The sequence below is a fragment of the Lepidochelys kempii genome, chromosome 1 (genome assembly GCF_965140285.1).
Source record: "Lepidochelys kempii isolate rLepKem1 chromosome 1, rLepKem1.hap1, whole genome shotgun sequence".
Lineage (NCBI taxonomy): Eukaryota > Metazoa > Chordata > Testudines > Cheloniidae > Lepidochelys > Lepidochelys kempii.
Genome location: NC_136380.1, coordinates 198046133 through 198065004, shown reverse-complemented (window position 1 = coordinate 198065004; position 18872 = coordinate 198046133). Strand labels below are relative to the sequence as shown.

The 18872-nt window shown below is 39.1% G+C and overlaps 1 protein-coding gene across 1 annotated transcript in view; it reads right to left on the bottom strand.

The window, feature by feature from the left end:
* ABI3BP (ABI family member 3 binding protein) overlaps positions 1-18872 on the bottom strand; it is a 317415-nt gene that overhangs the window by 70558 nt on the left and 227985 nt on the right. Inside the window, exons 36-42 of the mRNA XM_078851501.1 lie at positions 14984-15058; positions 11896-11973; positions 8475-8549; positions 7571-7645; positions 7031-7105; positions 4756-4830; positions 304-378 (exon numbers count right to left, since the gene is read on the bottom strand). Of these exons, the coding sequence (XP_078707627.1) occupies positions 304-378; positions 4756-4830; positions 7031-7105; positions 7571-7645; positions 8475-8549; positions 11896-11973; positions 14984-15058 (528 nt within the window). The remainder of the gene's footprint in view (positions 1-303; positions 379-4755; positions 4831-7030; positions 7106-7570; positions 7646-8474; positions 8550-11895; positions 11974-14983; positions 15059-18872) is intronic.

The window sequence follows — 18872 nt, the reverse complement described above, 5'->3', positions numbered from 1 at the left end:
TAGCTGGCTACATTCATGCTTAGTTTTAAGAGGAGAAGACATGAATTATTTTACACTCAGTTACACAATTGCGTATGGATACAGAGTCAGTTCTGCAGGATGTTTGTGGCCTCAAGAAATTTAATTAGAGTCTGTAAAAAAAACCAAAGAGTCAAGTATTCCAGATAAAGGTGTGAAAGTTTTCAGCATCACTCAAGAGATGACGTCTGCAAACAAAATGAAGAAATCCAAAGCAATGAGAGCATGGGCTGGTGAAATGCAGTGACAGCATCAAGTTTAAAAATGTGAAGTGCTGGCCATTACCCAGGGTTGCCTCTGTTTTGCCAAATGGTTTTGATATTTTAGGTTTAATGGTTTCTGTATGAATCACATAGGAAGCTGTAAATGTAAAACAGAAGTCAGTAACAGCTGAGTTAGTCACTATCATCTTACACCCAAAATACAGTCTAATAGGCTCTACAATTCTTTGCACCACAAGCAGAGTTTGTCATTTGGCTGCTGAACCTAGTAGCCATCCTACGCTAGCAACACTGTATAATAGGTTTTTAAGAGTCTAAATAAAGAATAATATCTTTTTCATATGAAACTACAGAGGAAACATTTAAGCAGACAGAATGTCATCGCTCAACTTGGAAAAAGTGTTATAGGCCTAGATCAAATATCTCATCTGAAAGATGGCTGAATATATTAATACTTTGCACTTCTGTAACACTATCCATCTGAGAAACAAAACACAAAGTAAAAAGAAAAGGAGGACTTGTGGCACCTTAGAGACTAACCAATTTATTAGAGCATAAGCTTTCGTGAGCCACAGCTCACTTCCTCAGATGCATATCGTGGAAACTGCAGCAGGCTTTATATATACACAGAGAATATGAAACAATACCTATTCCCACCCCACTGTCCTGCTGGTAATAGCTTATCTAAAGTGATTTCCAGCACAAATCCAGGTTTTCTCACCCTCCACCCCCCCACACAAATTCACTCTCCTGCTGGTGATAGCCCATCCAAAGTGACAACTCTTTACACAATGTGCATGACAATCAAGCTGGGCTATTTCCTGCATAAATCCAGGTTCTCACATCCCCCCCACCCCCATACACACACAAACTCACTCTCCTGCTGGTAATAGCTCATCCAAACTGACCACTCTTCAAGTTAAAATCCAAGTTAAACCAGAACATCTGGGGGGGGGGGGGTAGGAAAAAACAAGAGGAAACAGGCTACCTTGCATAATGACTTAGCCACTCCTTCTCTGTGTATATATAAAGCCTGCTGCAGTTTCCACGATATGCATCTGAGGAAGTGAGCTGTGGCTCACGAAAGCTCATGCTCTAATAAATTGGTTAGTCTCTAAGGTGCCACAAGTCCTTTTCTTTTTGCGAATACAGACTAACACGGCTGTTACTCTAAAACACAAAGTAGTAACATAAATGCATTAAACTTCATATGATCACTGTGAGGCAGATTGTAGATTTTGATTGTACAGAAATAAAGTATACTTAAAGCAAATGCTCCATGGGGGGAAATATCAACTTTCATGTTATGAATATTCCCCCACAAGATTTGGGGAAAATAGACACTTTTTCTTAAATATTTTTTTTAAGAACAGCAACATTCCCTGCAAGTTTCATTTACTTGACTAAAAACATGGAATGAGATAAAATTCTGAAAATTGGTTTCTGAAAGTCCCTGTATTCATTGTCTGAAATACGCACTCAGCTATCTTTTTGTGCCTTCTCCTCAAACAATAAGGTGGTGCTTATGCACCTGTAACTCCCACTGCGGTTCACAGAAGCTGTGTGTATGCAGGGCTACACAGTCAGGAAAAAGGGGGAAGTCATGATTAATCAGGCTAATTTTAATTATTTAAACTCTATCCCACAGAATTCCAATGAAAAGTATCACATGGTAAGTAATGTCTTTCTCAGTCTTGTACAATAACTTCTTCAAGATGTGTTGTCCCTCTTTGCACTCCTCTGTGGGGCATGCATGCACTCCACGTGTCTGAGACCAGAAGATTTTCTGCCTGTGCCATTCTCCTCCTCATGCTCTGAACTGCGAACGTAAGAGGCGGTGCAGACTGACTGCATCTCCAGTTCCTTCTCCACCATGAATCATGTGCAAAGGAACCAAAGCAGAGGGGAAGGAGGGCAGGTAGTGGAATACCTGTAAGGACAACATATCTCAAAGCATTCCAGTTCCTAATTCCCAGTAATTTCTCGTTCTTATTAGAGTGATAGTCCCTCTGTGTATTCCACTGTGGGTGACTGACAAGCAGTATTCATTGTGGAGGACCTCTGTGGTACCAATGACTGGAAGACTGCTGTGCTGGAAGATGCATTAGCTGTTGAAACTTGTATCAGGACGTGTCTCATGAAGGTATGGACAGAACGGCATGTTGCTGCTTTACATATTTCAGTGAGAGGACCATCACAAAATGAGGGTATCCAAGCAGCCTTGGCCCCAGTTGAGTGGGTTCTCACATCTGGGGGGAGGATGGCTGTTAACTTGCAACACAGCACAAGGCAGCCTCATATCCGCTTTGAAAGTCTTTGTGAAAAGATCACTTCCCCTCTCAACCATTCTGCAAAGGACAAAGAGTCTAGACAATATCTTCTTTGTAGGTAGAATGCCAGAGCCTGGTGGATATCTAGAGAATAAAGTATCATGTCCTCACTGGTGACATGTGCTTTTGGGAAGAAAACAGGTGAGTGAATTGTTTGATTCAGATGGAAATCCAAGATTATTTTAGGAATAAATTTAGGGTGAAGTCTTAAAGAAACGTTGCCCTTTTGGAAGATTATGTACAGCAGATCAGCCATAAGGACCCCCAGCTCACCTCATCTTCTAGCTGAGTTGATGGCAACCAGAAAGGCAACCTTTATAGATAGGTGGGTCAAAGAGCATGAGGCCAGGGGATTAAATGGAAGCCTTGTTAATGCTGAGAGGACTGAGGTTTCATCACAGGAGGGAAGGTTCTGAACTGACCAGAAGGTTCTGAAGCTAGGGTGACCATCCTGAATTTCAATCTGCAGATAAAGACACTGAGCTGTTTGAGATCTGAGTCTTCATCCTCCTTTTTGGAGGGGGGATTAGAAAGTATTTTGACTAAATACCCCCTCAACACTGGGCAAAGGGTAGCAGCTTTATGGTTCCTGATGAAGATGGGATTCTACTTCTTGAATGAACAACCTCTTGTGAGAGTGGTTCCTGAAGAAGGGTGGAGAAGGGGTTTTGATGGGGGAGAGGAGATTAACTCTATAGCGTAGCCAGTCTGAATGATGTGAAGAATGCATGTGTCAGTCATTATCATCTACCAAGCGTGGGAGAAACAAGCTACATGGCCACCAAATTGTGTACAAGAAATCTGGGAGGACAGACGTGGCGTCTGGAATGATTTGGTCCCCATCAAAAGTGTTTCTTAGCAGCAGGTTGGGGTTGGATGGAGAGGGGCGGGAATGTTTGCTTGCTCTGCTGCACCTTCTGTCATTCCCATGGTGGTTCATAGCCCCTCTGAACATAAAAGTGGTGAGGTGCCAGTCACTGCTTATACCACTGTGGCTGTGGAATTTCCTCCACGGTACTGGAGTATAGATCCCCACAGAGCAGAGGGCTGCCTTTGAGTCCTTCAATGAGTGTAATGAACTACCGGCCTTCTCACAGAACAGACCGTTGTCTTCAAAGGGAAAATCCTCCACTGTAGGTTGGACTTCCCTGAGGACTGAAGCCATGACACTCTACACCAGACAATAGCCAACACCATCAATTGGAAGGCGTGTACACTGCATCAACTGACGTTTGGAGGAATGATCTGGTAATCAATTTACCTTCCTCAATGAGTACTTGGAGCTACACTCTATCCTACAGCAGCTGGTTAGTAAATTCTGTTAACTTAGAGTAATTCACAAAATTGTATTTAGACATTAATGCCTGGCAGGCTGGTTGAAGTAAAATCTTTTCTCCCATATAGGTTCAGAGAAAAGTTTCTTTATCAGAAGGGGTGGATCTTGGTTGATGTTGCCTGTATCTTTCAGTGACTGCTTGGACTATGAAGGAGTTTGGAGCAAGGTGTGTAAGTAAAAATTCTGCTCCCTAGATTGATACAAAGTACTTCTTTTCTGTCCTCTTTGGAGCGGGGGAATATATGGCTGGGGTATGCCAGACTACCTTAGCAGGTTCTAAGATGGAGTCATTAATGGGGATTGCCACCAACTTGGTAGGCCCCATGCTCTGCAGAAAGTTGAGGGGTTTATGAGGGGGGATCTGGGGCATCAGCAACCCTCCTTCATAGGTCTTGGAATTCCAGAGCACAAGAAGGAGAAGGGAGCAGGTGCAGACCAATGGAAACTGCTAGCAAACATTTTTCAGCTTCAGGCAGATGTGCACCCCACAGTAGAATACACGTAGGGACCATCACTTGAAGAAGAGCCCTTGAGTTCCAAGTACAGAACTAAATGAGATTAGCACATTTTGTGCATTTACCAAGCCAAATCTTGCTCATGGATGTGCATGCACAATTTTTTTTTTCCAATGGGAGCAGCACATGTCCATTCGAGGGCAGAATTTGGCTCAGACTCTGAGCCCCCTCCTCCCCCTCCAAAAACACAAAGTATGGTATTTGGGCTTCTGAGAAAAACTAAAATGTACCTGGAATATAGTGTTCTAAGTAAAAATGTATACACCATTTGACCTTAAAGTGCAAAGTGCACTCATCCACTCAAAACACTGAATTAAGAAAAACAAATCAGTTACCAGTTTTCAAGTGTGGATTTTCAGTTGTTAGAGCAGTTTGGGGCTTGGCTGAAATCTGGTATGTTTCATTTGGAACTGAAAGTGAAAACGTCAGAACTTATTAAATGTACATCATGTCTTCTTAAAATCAGATGCTACAAATTAAATGCAAGAAGGAGGAAGATTAAAACTCTGTTTGTGTAATCCAGAAGTGAAAAGGTTCAGTACTGGAAACCTGGCTCAAAATCAGGCTTTAATTGAAAATATAATCTTTGAGACTAGGAGGATACAAAGCATTAATAAGACAGGCAACAGAAGATTAGGGGGTCAGGGCAGCGCATTGCAGATGACAGTCCAGCCTTGTGCATCAGATGTGTGTTCCTAGAAAGAACAGCAAACAAACTTACTGGAAAATCAGAAGCAGTATTATGCATGAGCCCTGGAGCATGACCAACAAGTAAACAAAAGGGAGAGAAACAAGAAAAGTTTAGCTATTGATAAAAGAATAATTTCAGTCATCTTCCAAAAGCAGAGGGGAAAGGTAATGACAAAAACTGGCAAAAAAATTCTCATTGCCCAAAGTCACTTTAGACCCATCAACAACATGAAATGTTACAAGGTTAACTGATCTCAGACGCACTGTTTTTGGAGTAGCAGGAAATAAAATATCAGCGACATTTGGGATAGAAGCAAAGGTCAACTTAGTAGTATGCGGGGTTGGGATCAAAGACCAGGTTTTTCTTTTACAAGATAAAATAGCACTCTAATTAAACAATTGCCAACTACAGAAAGTTCATTTTTCAAATACTTAATTAAAGTATTCACATGTATAGCAATAATGCTTTTCCTATTTGTTGTATATTTTAAATTTCCTTACCATCCTCTTCTCAGATGCACACTTCTTCGCAGTTGTGTTAACACTAATGTCCACTGATGTGACCACTGATAGATCTAGTCAACTGATTCCTCCCGTAAGAGTGACTTGGTTACTTATAAGTATGTCTCTCAAAATCATCCTTTAAAAACTTAACCTTCTCTTTTATTAACTATCTGTTTCAATTTTTATTTGTGAGGTACAACAAAAAATGTACAATTTTCTAAAGAACAGAGTTATTGATAATATTCTCTCACAGTGCTAGAGGATTGAGAAAAAGGAAACGATATTTTTAATCATCATCAATTATATTGTCTGCCTCAAGAGCAAATATAATTGACAATTCAAAGACGAGGGTTGGGGCCACCACTTTGGAAAAATTAAGAACTCCTTTTCCTCCTGTCATTACTCACCCTAAAAGTTTTCCTTATTTAATAATCCAACTAAAACTGAATATTTGGAAGATTCCAAAAGGATTTGGATATCTTTCCCTCATTCTTGTGCACAAATACACTTCAGGATTGTGGCCCAGGGCTAAAGAACCAGGAGTCTCCTCCCTTATAACAGTGCATCTGTATTATCTAATGCACCTATCACAATAGTATCTGAGTCACCACTAGTTTTTCCATCTCTCCTATTATTACTGATTAGAAGAGTCTCTTTTCTTAGGGAAAATGCAGATCTAAAAACTGAACCTTTTGCCTAGAACAAAGTGATCTAGAAAGTACCGTCCCTGACCAGATTCTTCCCTCAGTTAGATGGTGTAAATCTGAAGACATCTTACTGAAGTCCATGGCATTATTCTAGGTTTGCACCTGTTCAACAGAGCAGAAAGTCTCTACTCTTTGCAAGTTCCAGAGAGGAACAGTTGTGTAAAGTCTTACGAGCTTCAGAATAAAATGCAAGGCTCATCTTTTTTTGGCTAAGCCTGAGCTTGGCTAGTGTCACCGGACTCTTTTGGAGTCTGATTCTGAGACCTGAATTCAGAGGATAGTTGAAAAGGTGAGGAAAGCCTTATCAGTTCATGGTTCCCTTTCATACAATAATTTCCATAAGAAGAGTGATGGCCGCTATAGAAATGCATATATATCAAAGATGCATCAAGGGGTTCTATGGGTTAAAAACAATCCACGGATATTACTTAAATTCAACATGAAACGACTGTGAACAAATGGCTGACTTGTCACCTGTTTTCCACAAGGAGAGATTCAAATCACGCTAGCCTGTTCAATGTCCTCTTCTTTTACAATTCACTATTGTGTGCTCAATTAAATAAAAAGACCTTAACATCTTTCAATATGCCATGTTCGTCAATTCATCAAGGCACTAACCAATGTCAACATGTGTAGCTAAGCTAGTGCCACAATAACATTTTTAAAGATTGTAAGCCTCTATATCGAATTACAGAATTAATGCAATTACCAGGTTTAGTCTGTGGTACTTCTGGCCTGACAGATGTTTTGGGTTTGGATGGAATGAGTCGTGTTTCTTTTGGAGCTGAAAGAAAGGAGAGGGATTATTATTGTATTCTTCAGGAATCATAGTCCAATGCCATGTTTGGCCCACAGAAAATACAAGCCTGCAATAAAGACAATAACAATTTCATGATTTTCTGGAAGCTGAAATAAAATGACTGCTCAAAAGGAAGAAAATTAACAGTGCTGCGCTGTGGGATGACTTGATATAGTGATCAAAGTGGCCAAAATTTGATACTCTGAGAAAGCGGGACCACTCAGTTTTGACAGATAAGAAATAATAGGTTAATGGGTGCTTCTGAGCAGGTTTGATAGTGGCAGAGAGATAATTTCTAAGACAGAGCTGTGAGTCTTCCACGGCAAAGGATGTGCATACATGTAGAAGGAGAATGAAATGTTGCAGTACCAAATAACTTTCTAGAAGAGTTTTCTTTGGTGAAAAGGGAAAAATACCAATATAACAATTTCAGTAAGGAAACTTCTTTACCCATTGTTGCCTTTGTCTGTTTAGAGGTGACAGAAGGTTTTGTTATGAGTGGCTGTTGGGACGTTCGATGTATTGCTGTTGGGGAAAAATGCAAAGAATCTTAAAATAAAAAAAGAATTGATGAACTTCAGTTTTGCACACAAGATAAAACAAAAACTGCAATGGAAATAGTTAGCGTTTGGGTTATTCAAAGCAATTGCCTTACCCCCGCCCCAAAAGGGTCAATTTACAAATCACAGAATAACACAATATCAATTATACTGACTGTTGACAGAAACAAATTGACTAAGATCTTCCTTGTAGCTTCTTGCTTTATATTTGTAATACAATATACAAGCAGTGGTGAGATAGATAGAAAAGTATCCATTTTAAAATTGCTTTTTGTTCTAATATAATACTACTACTTAGTTCTTATATAGCACTTCTAATTGGTACATCTCAAAGCACTTTACAAAGGAGGTCATTATAACGATCCCCATAGGGGAAGTGTAAGACACAGATAAGAGAAATGACTAGAAAGTAATTAGAAAGGATTTCATGTATGTAGCCACCCAAACGTTTTTTTAAAAAACAAAACAAAACAGTGAATCTTCCAGTACTGAAACAATGACGGTTCATCACGTGCCATTCCTTGAAAATCCTTTGGAAACGAGAAATAGTGGCATGGGGTTCAGCCTCTCCTTTTTGGGATTATAAATCTGTCAGCTTTAAAGTATTTTTGGTTTTCATATGCAGAGGTGTACATTTTGCCATCACTTACCTCAGCGCAACACAGCTGAATAGAGCTACACAGGAATAACTAAGGAGAAATTGGCTGAATGCTTCTGAAAAGCACAACAACTGAGGTCTGGCTAAATGAATGATTAAACCTTAATATACAGAATTACAAAAATGACTCAATTACCAGGTTTGGTCTGTGGCATTCCTGGCTTGATGGATGTTTTTGGTTTAGTAGGCATGAACTGTTTTTCACTTGAAGCTGAAATAAAAAAAACAAACACCCCTGGACTATAATTGCAAATTTCTATAAGGAAATACACTGTGATTGCGGCCTTCAAGGAAATGTGTGTCCAATAACCTGTGAGGCAAATTATGCAAGCGCAATGCTGAAAATCACTTAGTATGAATGCCCAAAAAAGAAGAAAAAATTATGCTGCATTTTGTTTCAATAATAATTGCTATGTATGAAGTGGGTGGCATTCCCAGTGTTATGAGAACGTCCACCTCTTGATGAAACAGGAGAAAGTTGTTGACAAAAAGAGACACAGAACATGATACAATGAAGGAGCTGCTCAAGCTAACCTGACAAAAGATAACTTATTCGGACACTACTGGCCACATTCTCCTGTATGTGAATGTCTGAGGACAGAATTGGACACTGTTATTTTTCTGTTAGAACTCCCCTCCACCTAACTGGATCTATGGATCAGCCCCCCTGATTCCAGCTACAAAGTTACTCAATTCTAAGTTGTTCTACATATCTTTCAGCCAAGAACTCTTGCCATGCAGCATATCCTCAACTGAAAAAATATTATTAGGAATATGCTTAGTATTTATGGCAATTTTTTTTTTTTAGTGATAGTGGTGGGGTCTGTGATCCATATTGGTGTGAAAAAGTAATGGACAGGGACTATCATATCCTCACAATAGGCAAATTTACCACAATGTGGATATTTGGGTGTTAAAGGCAATTCAAATAAAAACATTATAAACCCACACGCTGAAGAAATGTTTCACCCCATGTGTGGGATCTCAAGTAACCTAACGAATATACAATAATATCTGGTGAAGATGTAGATAGCTCATAAGTGACTGCTAATGCATACATCAAGTACTGATTCTTTTGCTCTTTCAGAGCAAAAACAGGACATTGTTTTAGTAAAATATTCATATAATAGAAAATTTTAATTTCTGGAGCTACCGAGAAACAGTATAAACCAGCAATTACAATATAGATATTAGTATCTACTTAGATGGAGAAAAGTTGCACCAATTTAATTTTCAAAACATTGGCCAACATCCCTGCCCATCCTGACTAATAGCCATTGATGGATCTATCTTACATGAACTTCTCTAGTTCTTTTTTGAGCCCTATTATATAGTCTTGGCCTTCACAACATCCTCTGGCAAAGAGTTCCTCACGTTGACTGTGCGTGGTCTGAAAAATACTTCCCTTTGTTTCTTTTAAACCTGGGGTGCCTATTAATTTCATTTGGTGGCCCCTAGTTCTTGTATTATGAGAAAGAGTAAATAACAATTCCTTATTTTCTTTCTCCACACCAGTCATGATTTTATAGATCTCTATCATATCCCCCCTTCGTTGTCTCTTTTCCAAGCTGAAAAGTCCCAGTCTTATTAATCTCTCCTCATATGGAAGTCGTTCCAGACCCCTAATAATTTTTTTTACCCGTTTCTGAACCTTTTCCAATTCCAATATATCTTTTTTGAGATGGGGTGACCACATCTGCATGCAGTATTCAAAATGTGCGTGTACCATAGATTTATATAGAGGCAATATGATATTTTCGGTCTTATTATCTAACCCTTTCTTTATGATTCCCAGCATTCTATTAGGTTTTTTGACTGCCGCTGCACATTGAATGGATGTTTTCAGAGAACTATCCACAATGACTCCAAGATCTCTTTCTTGAGTAGTAACAGCCATTTTAGACCCCATCATATAGCATGCTACATTTATGAAATGAGATGTTACAGCTGTTAAACCAGTCTGGTCAGTTCTGGCTTGAAGCATGCTTAGTGTGTTGTGGACAAAGTGTAAAATGAATGTGTTCTGAAAGAAAAAATAACTCTTATTTCTCATAGCTCACAGTAAAAATGAACTGGAATCCACAGAAGCTAGCATAGCACCTACGCCCGAATTACCATTGAACACTCTGGGTAAATACTATGTTTAGGCTACTTTCTTTGCAGAGTGAGGGCTACCATAGACTGCTTTAGTGAAATCTCTCTCCCCTGACTGTGCTTTGTGTGAAGAAATCCTTCCTTTTGTTTGTTTCAAACCTGCTGCCTATTAATTTAATTTGGTGATCCCTAGTTCTTGTGTTAGAAGAAGGAGTGAATAACATGTCCTTATTTACTTTCCCACACCAGTCATGATTTTATAGACCTCTATCATATCCTGCCCCTGCCATCATCTCTTTTCCAAGCTGAAACAGTCTTATTAATCTCTCCTCATATGGAAGCTGTTCCATACCGCTAATCATTTTTGTTGCCCTTTTCTGAACCTTTTCCAATTCCAATATATCTTTTTTGAGATGCGGCGACCACAGCTGCACACAGTATTCAAGTTGTGGGCACCACAGATTTATACAGAGGCATTATGATATCTTCTGTCTTATTCTCTATCCCTTTCCAAATGAGACCCAACATTCTCAACATTTTTGACTCCTGCTGCACACTGAGTGGATGTTTTCAGAGAACTATCCACAATGACTCCAGAATCTCTTTCTTGAGAGGTCACAGTTAATTTAGACCCCATCATTGTAAATGTACAGTTGGGATTATGTTTTCCAATACGCGTTGCTTTGCATTTATGAATACTGAATTTCATCTGACATTTTGTTGCCCAGTCACCCAGTTTTGTGAGGTCCCTTTGTAACTCTTTGCAGTCTGCTTTGGACGTAACTATCTTGATGAGTTGATGTACAGAGTGCTATCCTGCCAGACACTAAGTCACCAAGTAGACCCTACGCACTTAGAAGTTCTGTAGTGTGTGCACCACAGAACTTTTACAGCCTGGTAGCAGAGTCTACATGGCCAGTTCGTGAGTGGCAAGCTAGTGCATTGTGGATTTACATCCCAACTTGTTGCACACTAAGTCTCTGTGTGGACAAGCCCAAAGATTGAGAAGTATCTGTATTCTGGGAAGAAGTCTGAGAGGCAAGTCACCTATCTGAAAAGCTCATAAAGATCCTAAAAAGTACACCACAGCCAGCTAGATCATATTGTACAGTTATCAAAGAGCAATTCTAGTATGTGGTCTTTCCCGAAGTAAGGTAGCAGAACATATGACTGCTATTTTTCCAAAATCAAATGAAACTGAAGCATTTTCTCCATCTGTTATGAATTCAAAAATTCAGATTGGACTGACGGGTCCTGCTGCTGTAAAAAAAGATCTGTTCATGTGAGGAACAGCAAACAACATTGCGTGCTCAGCGTCAAAGGACAAGCATGCATCTAGAAGCAGAGGAAAGTTTGATGATTATATTTAATGGCATAAAATGAGCTTCTCCTGGGAACTTCTTCTCTGATGGGGATGAAAACAAACAAATCAAACCAACTACCTATTGAATAAGTATTATTACCCATTGTTGTTTTTGCTCGTTCAAGAGAATGAGGAGTTGTAGCAGTGACTGGCTCTTGGACGGATGGAATGACTCCTGCTGGAAAAAATGTAGATAAATCCTGAGAGAGATGAAGGGACTCAATGAAGCTACACAATTTATATTAGATGAAGATCTGGCCCAGGAGGTTTTAAAATAGCAAGCATTTGCAATCAGAGACTTACAAGATATAAGTAGCTACTATTAGGCTTTATTTAAAAGGAGTTTTGAGGGGGTTTTTTGTTTTGTTTTTCTAAAGAGAAAAACATTTAAACATGAACAAGAGTACCTGTGGCACCTTAGAGACTAACAAATTTATTAGAGCATAAGCTTTCATGGGCTACAGCCCACTTCATCGGATGCACAGAATGGAACATATAGTAAGAAGATTATCTTCTTACTATATGTTCCATATATATACAGAGAAGGTGGAAGCTGCCATACAAACTGTAAGTGGCTAATTAACTAAATATGGTGGCACATACTCTACATTCATGACAGGTTGCAGAGTAGCAGCTGTGTTAGTCTGTATCCGCAAAAAAGAAAAGGAGTACTTGTGGCATCTTAGAGACTAACAATTTTATTTGAGCTACAGCTCACTTCATCAGATGCATTCAGCTTATGCTCAAATAAATTTGTTAGTCTCTAAGGTGCCACAAGTACTCCTTTTCTTTCTACATTCATGCTGTTCCTTGTTTATATGAAAATTCTCTGTAGTAGGCTCTCTTTACTTTATACACACACAGATGTATCTATAAAAATAGACAGGTATAGGTAGCAAAATTCAGATAGAGATCCAGATTTCCCTGAAGACTGAAAAGCAATTCGATCCAGTGTTTTGGTTCAGGGCTCTGTTAGTACAAAGTAATCATACTGTGCACAAAGATGAAATAGGAGAACTTTTAACACTGCCTGAACATGTGTATTAATTTTCCGATGGTATCATTAATAATATACTTAGCTTTGCAATGGTTGTTACAACAGTTTCTGACTAGGTATGGTTAAAACCAGAGGTGGACAAAATTTTTCACAAGGAAGGTTTTCCCACCAAAAATTATGGATTTTGTCACAACTGAAATTTTTCACAGTAAAATGTCGATTCCGATTAAAAATTTTGGTTTTCTGCAGGGAATTTCCAAACAAAAAATTTTAATTTTGACTTAAAATGTTGTTTTGGTTTGGTTTTGTGGTTTAAAAAAACAAAACAAAATGGAACATTTTAAGTCAGTTTGTCAATTTGAAATGAAAAATTTCATTTAATTTAATTTGACATAATATTTTGTTTTTATATTTTTATACAAAAAAAATTGCCATTTTAAGTCAAACAAAACATTTTTTTTTCTTTCTGAAATGTTCATTAAAAATTCATTTCAAATTATTCAGACTTCTCATGGGAAAACTGAAATATTTTAATAGACAAATTCTGAAAAAGAAAAAAGATTTTTCATTTGAAATTTGTCACAGGAAAAAATTTGCTTTTTCAATTAGCTCTGGTTAAAACCCATGTGGACCATACAGAGAGGTCTAATGAGAGGTAAGGATCAATGATGATAGTGGAAAGTTTGTGTTATACGACAAAGGATCAGAGTAAGATATATGTGTCAGCACAGTCTTAGTGTTCTCATATTGATTACATTTCTATACTCTGAGAAATTGGGCCACCCTTAAAACCTTATCAATATGATTTCTCATGCTTTATCTATCTTAGACGTTTATAAAATAGCTCCTATCTGTAGTACTTTTAATAAATCTTTTTTTCTTTTAAATTTTACTCTTCAGCCTTTTGTACATTGACTAGAATATTCTGGGTCTTACTGTAATATAAATAATAAATTAGATACACAAAACAATGTAAGGAGAATGTTATGTAAGTGGTAAAGTTACGAAATGCCAGATTCATGTGAACTTAATTGCTGCACGTTTGTTTGTCCTTCCTGTGCTCTAAATCAGGCAGGGGTCATATGGAACAAATAGTGACGATATAATTAAAGAGAGTATATAACAAATGCACATAAGGGGACTTTGCGAGTTAAATAACATTCTTTGAATGTATTTTTGTATGTAATTGCCTAGTTATTTTTTTCAAGAGGAAAAAGGTAAAAACAAATTCTATTATGTGCAACTGACAGCCTACCATCATGCCATCAGCAGCAGGATCTGAACCCTGAATCTTCAGCCCAGATTTCTACCGTTTGAACTATAGCACTAACTATATTAGCTGGCATCCAGAGAAGGCTGTTATCTCAGAGAGGGTGGAATGGGTCACAGGCACTATATGCTGGTTCCAGGGTGGCTGAAGGGAGCCTGGCCTGGCCCAGCTCTCCTTGTTTCCTGCCCTCCCCACCTCCTGTCCAGGAGTTGGGGCAGCTCTTGCCTTATGTGGTGCCCCAAAGTGGGGGGATATAAAGGACATTGAGTTCCTGTGTTGGGCCTAAAGTGGGGAGCCCGGCTCAGCTCTCTCTCTACACTGACATATCCCGCTGCTACAGCTGTTCTGGCAGGCTCCAGATGTTCCCAAAGCAGTGTGCTCTACTGCTGGTGCTTTGGGGGTGGTGTGAACTGGACACTTTGAATTGTTTGTCTGTTCAGTTATTGTTTTGGCATGCTGCTAGAATTGTCCTGAGGAATGCAACTGACCAGAGAGAAATGATGATTTTTAACCTCAGCTGAACCTGAAAGGACCTTGATGAGACAAGGGAACCACCACTTCCCGAGTCTGAGGCCTTTTTCTCTGCCAAATTCCCAAGGCATCCTGAAAACAATGGAAGTGTGAAAGTTTCTTAAATATAAATTACAAGCATCTTTTATAATGGAAGGTGTTAGGCAACTGAAATAAAGGGGTTGCTACCAGCTCCCCCTGTAGGATATCAAGGCCCCTTTATTACACTGAAAACAACTGATTGTTTTCATCAGACTCACTACTCAACTGCAGTAAAATGGAGACTACTTTAGCTATAATGATAAAATGTTAGTTGCATTTCTGCTGTTACCATTTTTTCCCCCAACAGTCCATTGTAGAAGAGTTGCTAAAAATGTGAACTTAAGCACAATGAAATGCAAAATAATTTACCAGGTTTAATGTGAGGCACATCTGGACTAGGTGATGTTTTACGTTTGGAAGGAACCCGCTGAGTTTCTTTTGGAACTGAAAGAAAGAACCTCTTATAAATGTTTACGGTCTCCAGGAATAAAAGTCTAACCGCAGGTGTAAAGCCACAGACATTGCAAGATTTCTGCCTGCAACAAGGAAACAAAATTTTTATGGGGACAGTGAAGAAGGCTGAAAGTCATATGTGCACAGGCCTTTAAAAGAGAAACGATGGCCTGGCATGTGAAAGCATTTGAAAAATGATCAAGCAAGCAAGGGACAGACGTCCTTGTCCTGTTTGGAGCCAAGCTGACAAGGATTAAGACAAGAATTTATTAACACAGACAGACATGGCTGCAGGATGACTGAGATCTTTCCATTTGTGTTTCAGAGCAGATAGCTGCTGTACCCAGGCACTTCTCGTCATGATATGCATGCTTAACTCCTGTAGATATCAGTGAAATGAGAAAGTACAAGAGAATGGAAGTGAGATTTTCCTGTGAAGAAAACAGAGTGGATAGAAATCCCCAGTTCCAAACAACAGAGGTATCTAAGAACACAAAAAGAATAAAGTTTAATGAATCATTGAAGGATAGAATAATTCTCTTTAGACTGATCTATGCCTTTTCAATGTTAATACACAATAAGTTCTCTTTTAGTGATCAGTAGATATTTAATTAACATATCTTAACTCTAAAAAGTGGGCCAAATGATGGATTGAGCCTAGGTAGGAGCTGCCAGGAGTCAATAGTTGATCAGTACCTCTCAGGACTGGGATAAATCTTTATAGTAGGCATTTTAAGAGTCAAATTCTGCCCTCAGATGCATTCTTGAACACAGGTCTGAGTCTTCCATATAGACATTCAGCATCAATGAGAGTTGTGCTCACATATGAAGGCATAAATTGCTCCTTAAAGCTTTTCCTATCTTTCCCTAGATAACTTTTGAGAGGCGTTAAAGAGAAAAAGTGATTCCAAATTTCCCTCAGAACACTCTTGTATAAAAAAAGCTTTTAGTATAAAATTAACACTGCTGATTTTTGTTCAGTAACAGTTGAAAAATATCAGTCAAATGTGAACAGTGAAACAAAAATAGCTGTGATGGAAAACACACACTGCAAATTTATTTAGGTCACTAAGTTAGTGTGAAGTGTTTTTATTTGGATTTTGCTTCTGGCAATGGCAGTGAGACTGGTAAACTTTCCACATAAAACTACGACCACCAAAAATACCAATCACATGGCAGAAGTACAGCCTTATGAAGGATTTGCAGTCGCTTGGGCTTTGAGCAGCAGTGCTAGGTAGCTTCTGTGAAAGCCAAAATAATTGGCTGAGAGTCAGCTGATGGAAGTATCTTGAATGGTGGCATTCTATAAGCTCTGAATCCAGTTACAGTAAGCATTAATTGTTAGCTGTGTGCTTGGTATTGTACTAGTTCTTGAAGGAGCCATAAAGGAAAATGCAAAGATAAACAATAATTCACAAAGAAGCCTTAAATCTGGTGCATCAGCCATCTAGGCGTTCACCTTGTGTAAGGGGAATTTCTGGGTACCATTGAGATACCATAGCAGCTATATGGCACCCCTTCCTTGGGACCAGGAGCAGCTAGGCATAAGTAAGAGAAGCCTGAACACTGTGGCTATAGGCTAAAACCATCTTTGCCACTCCCTCACTCTCCACAAATCCTCAGCTGGAATACAGAATCTCTATTTCTGGAACAGCTGGAGTACTGCTTTTCATTTACCACTGCACTTATTTAGTTTTCTGCAATAGCTTGGATAAGTACTTTTATGAATAATATTGCTTTTAAAAAGTGCATTGATTTAACGTGAGACTTTCTAAAACTCTAAGTTATCTAATTATACAAAATAATGGAATTATTCACCAAGAAAATATATGAGTTAGACAAGGTGAGTGAGGTCTTATCTTTTATTGGACCAACATCTACTGGTGAGAGATAGAAGCTTTGGAGCTTACGCAAAGCTCGTCTTCAGGTCTGGGAAAGGTATTCAGAGTGTCACAGCTAAATACAAGGTGGAACAGAGAGTGTAGCATACGTAGTTACATATTCTAAGCGACTGTTCAAGGTAAAATGGCCTGTTATCACCTCTCCAGTCATAGGACAAAAAAGGGGGTTAGTGTGTTACAGATTGTTGTAGGGTCTTTATTTAGAATATGATTTTTAGTGTCTATCCAATTATGAATTTAAGCTCCAAAGCTCATCTTTTGAAGGTGTCGTGCAAGTTTCTTTTGAAAATGAGGTCTAATAGGTCAAATATGGAGTGATTGTTTTGTGAAAAGTTTTTGTGCATGAGCATAATGGTGTTTTTGTCTTTCATCATTTTTCTGTGAAAGTTCATTCGAGAGCAGAGTGATTGTCTGGTTTCACCCACATAGTTGTTACTGTGGCATTTAGTGCACTGGACGAGGTACACCAAATGCTGTGATAGGCATGTGTAGGACCCATGGATCTTGAAGTACTGTTGTTGGAAGCACAGATCAGCCTGATACCTGATACCAGATACCTGAGATACATCGATAATATTTTCATCCTGTGGACAGACGACCTAAACTCCCTCATGGATTTCCATCACAACTTCAACAGCCACCAGCCATCCATCAAATTCTCTCTCAAACACTCCTGCATCAGCATCATATTCCTGGACACCATGATCAGTTTCAACAATGGAATGCTACAGTCAGCTATACACAAAAAAAACATGGATCACCACTCCTACCTTCACACATCCAGATACACCAAGAAATCTTATTATCTAGAGCCAGGTACTCACCTATCACAGAATATGATCCAAGGAGAAAGTCCAGGATACACACCTAAACACACTTAAAACCACCTTTGCCAAACAAGAGCACTCCACCAGAGATGTAGATTGCATAATAGAACAGGCCACCCAAATACCTGGAGAAAACCTGCTTCAATATGCCCCCTCACACCCCCTGACAGCAAACTCCTGGCTGTCACCTGTCACCTACACTGGAACCCATACAGGGTATCATTAAACAATTACAATCCATACTCGACAGGGACCACATCCTGAAAGAAATCTTTTCTGAACCCCCTCTTCTGGTGCTCAAACGACTCCCAACCTCTCCAGGCTCATCATCAGAAGCAAGCTCCCCACGGGCTAGGACACACCAATTAAAAGCATCATAAGACCCTGACATAAAAGCAGATGCAAAACCTGCAGACATATCTCTACTGCTACAACGATCAGTACTTTCCACAGCACACCTTTCAAGATCCAGAAGTCCTACACATGCCTATCACAACATGTGGTGTACCCCATCCAGAGCACTAAATGCCCCAGTAACAACTATGTGTATGAAACCAGAAAATCACTCCACTCTCAAATGAACTCTCACAGAAAAATGATAAAAGACAAAAACATGATATCACCCGTGGCTGAACACTTTTCATAAAGCAATCACTGTATATCTGACCTCTCAGTGAAGTGGTGTTAAGGGGCCACTTCCCTTTGAATGGTCCCTTGGAATATGTGTTAACTTTTTATGCTAAACAATTCCATCTTGTATTTAACTGTGACACTCTGAGTACACTTCTCAGACCTGAAGCAGAGCTCTGGTGTGAGCGCCAAAGCTTGTCTCTTTCACCAACAGAAGTTGCTCCAATAAAAGTTGGTCTCACCCACCTTGTCTCTCTAATATCCTGGGACCAACAGGGCTACGCCACCACTGAGGAAAAAAAAATCTAATTTTCCTCTGAGTTCAGTTTTGTTTCAAGAAGTTTGTCAGTTTTATTTACGTCTGAAGTGAATCAGTGGAAATCTAACTTTAGGGGTGACCATCTGGGCTCCAACTTTCCAGGTAGGAAATGTAACTTTTATTTTGAT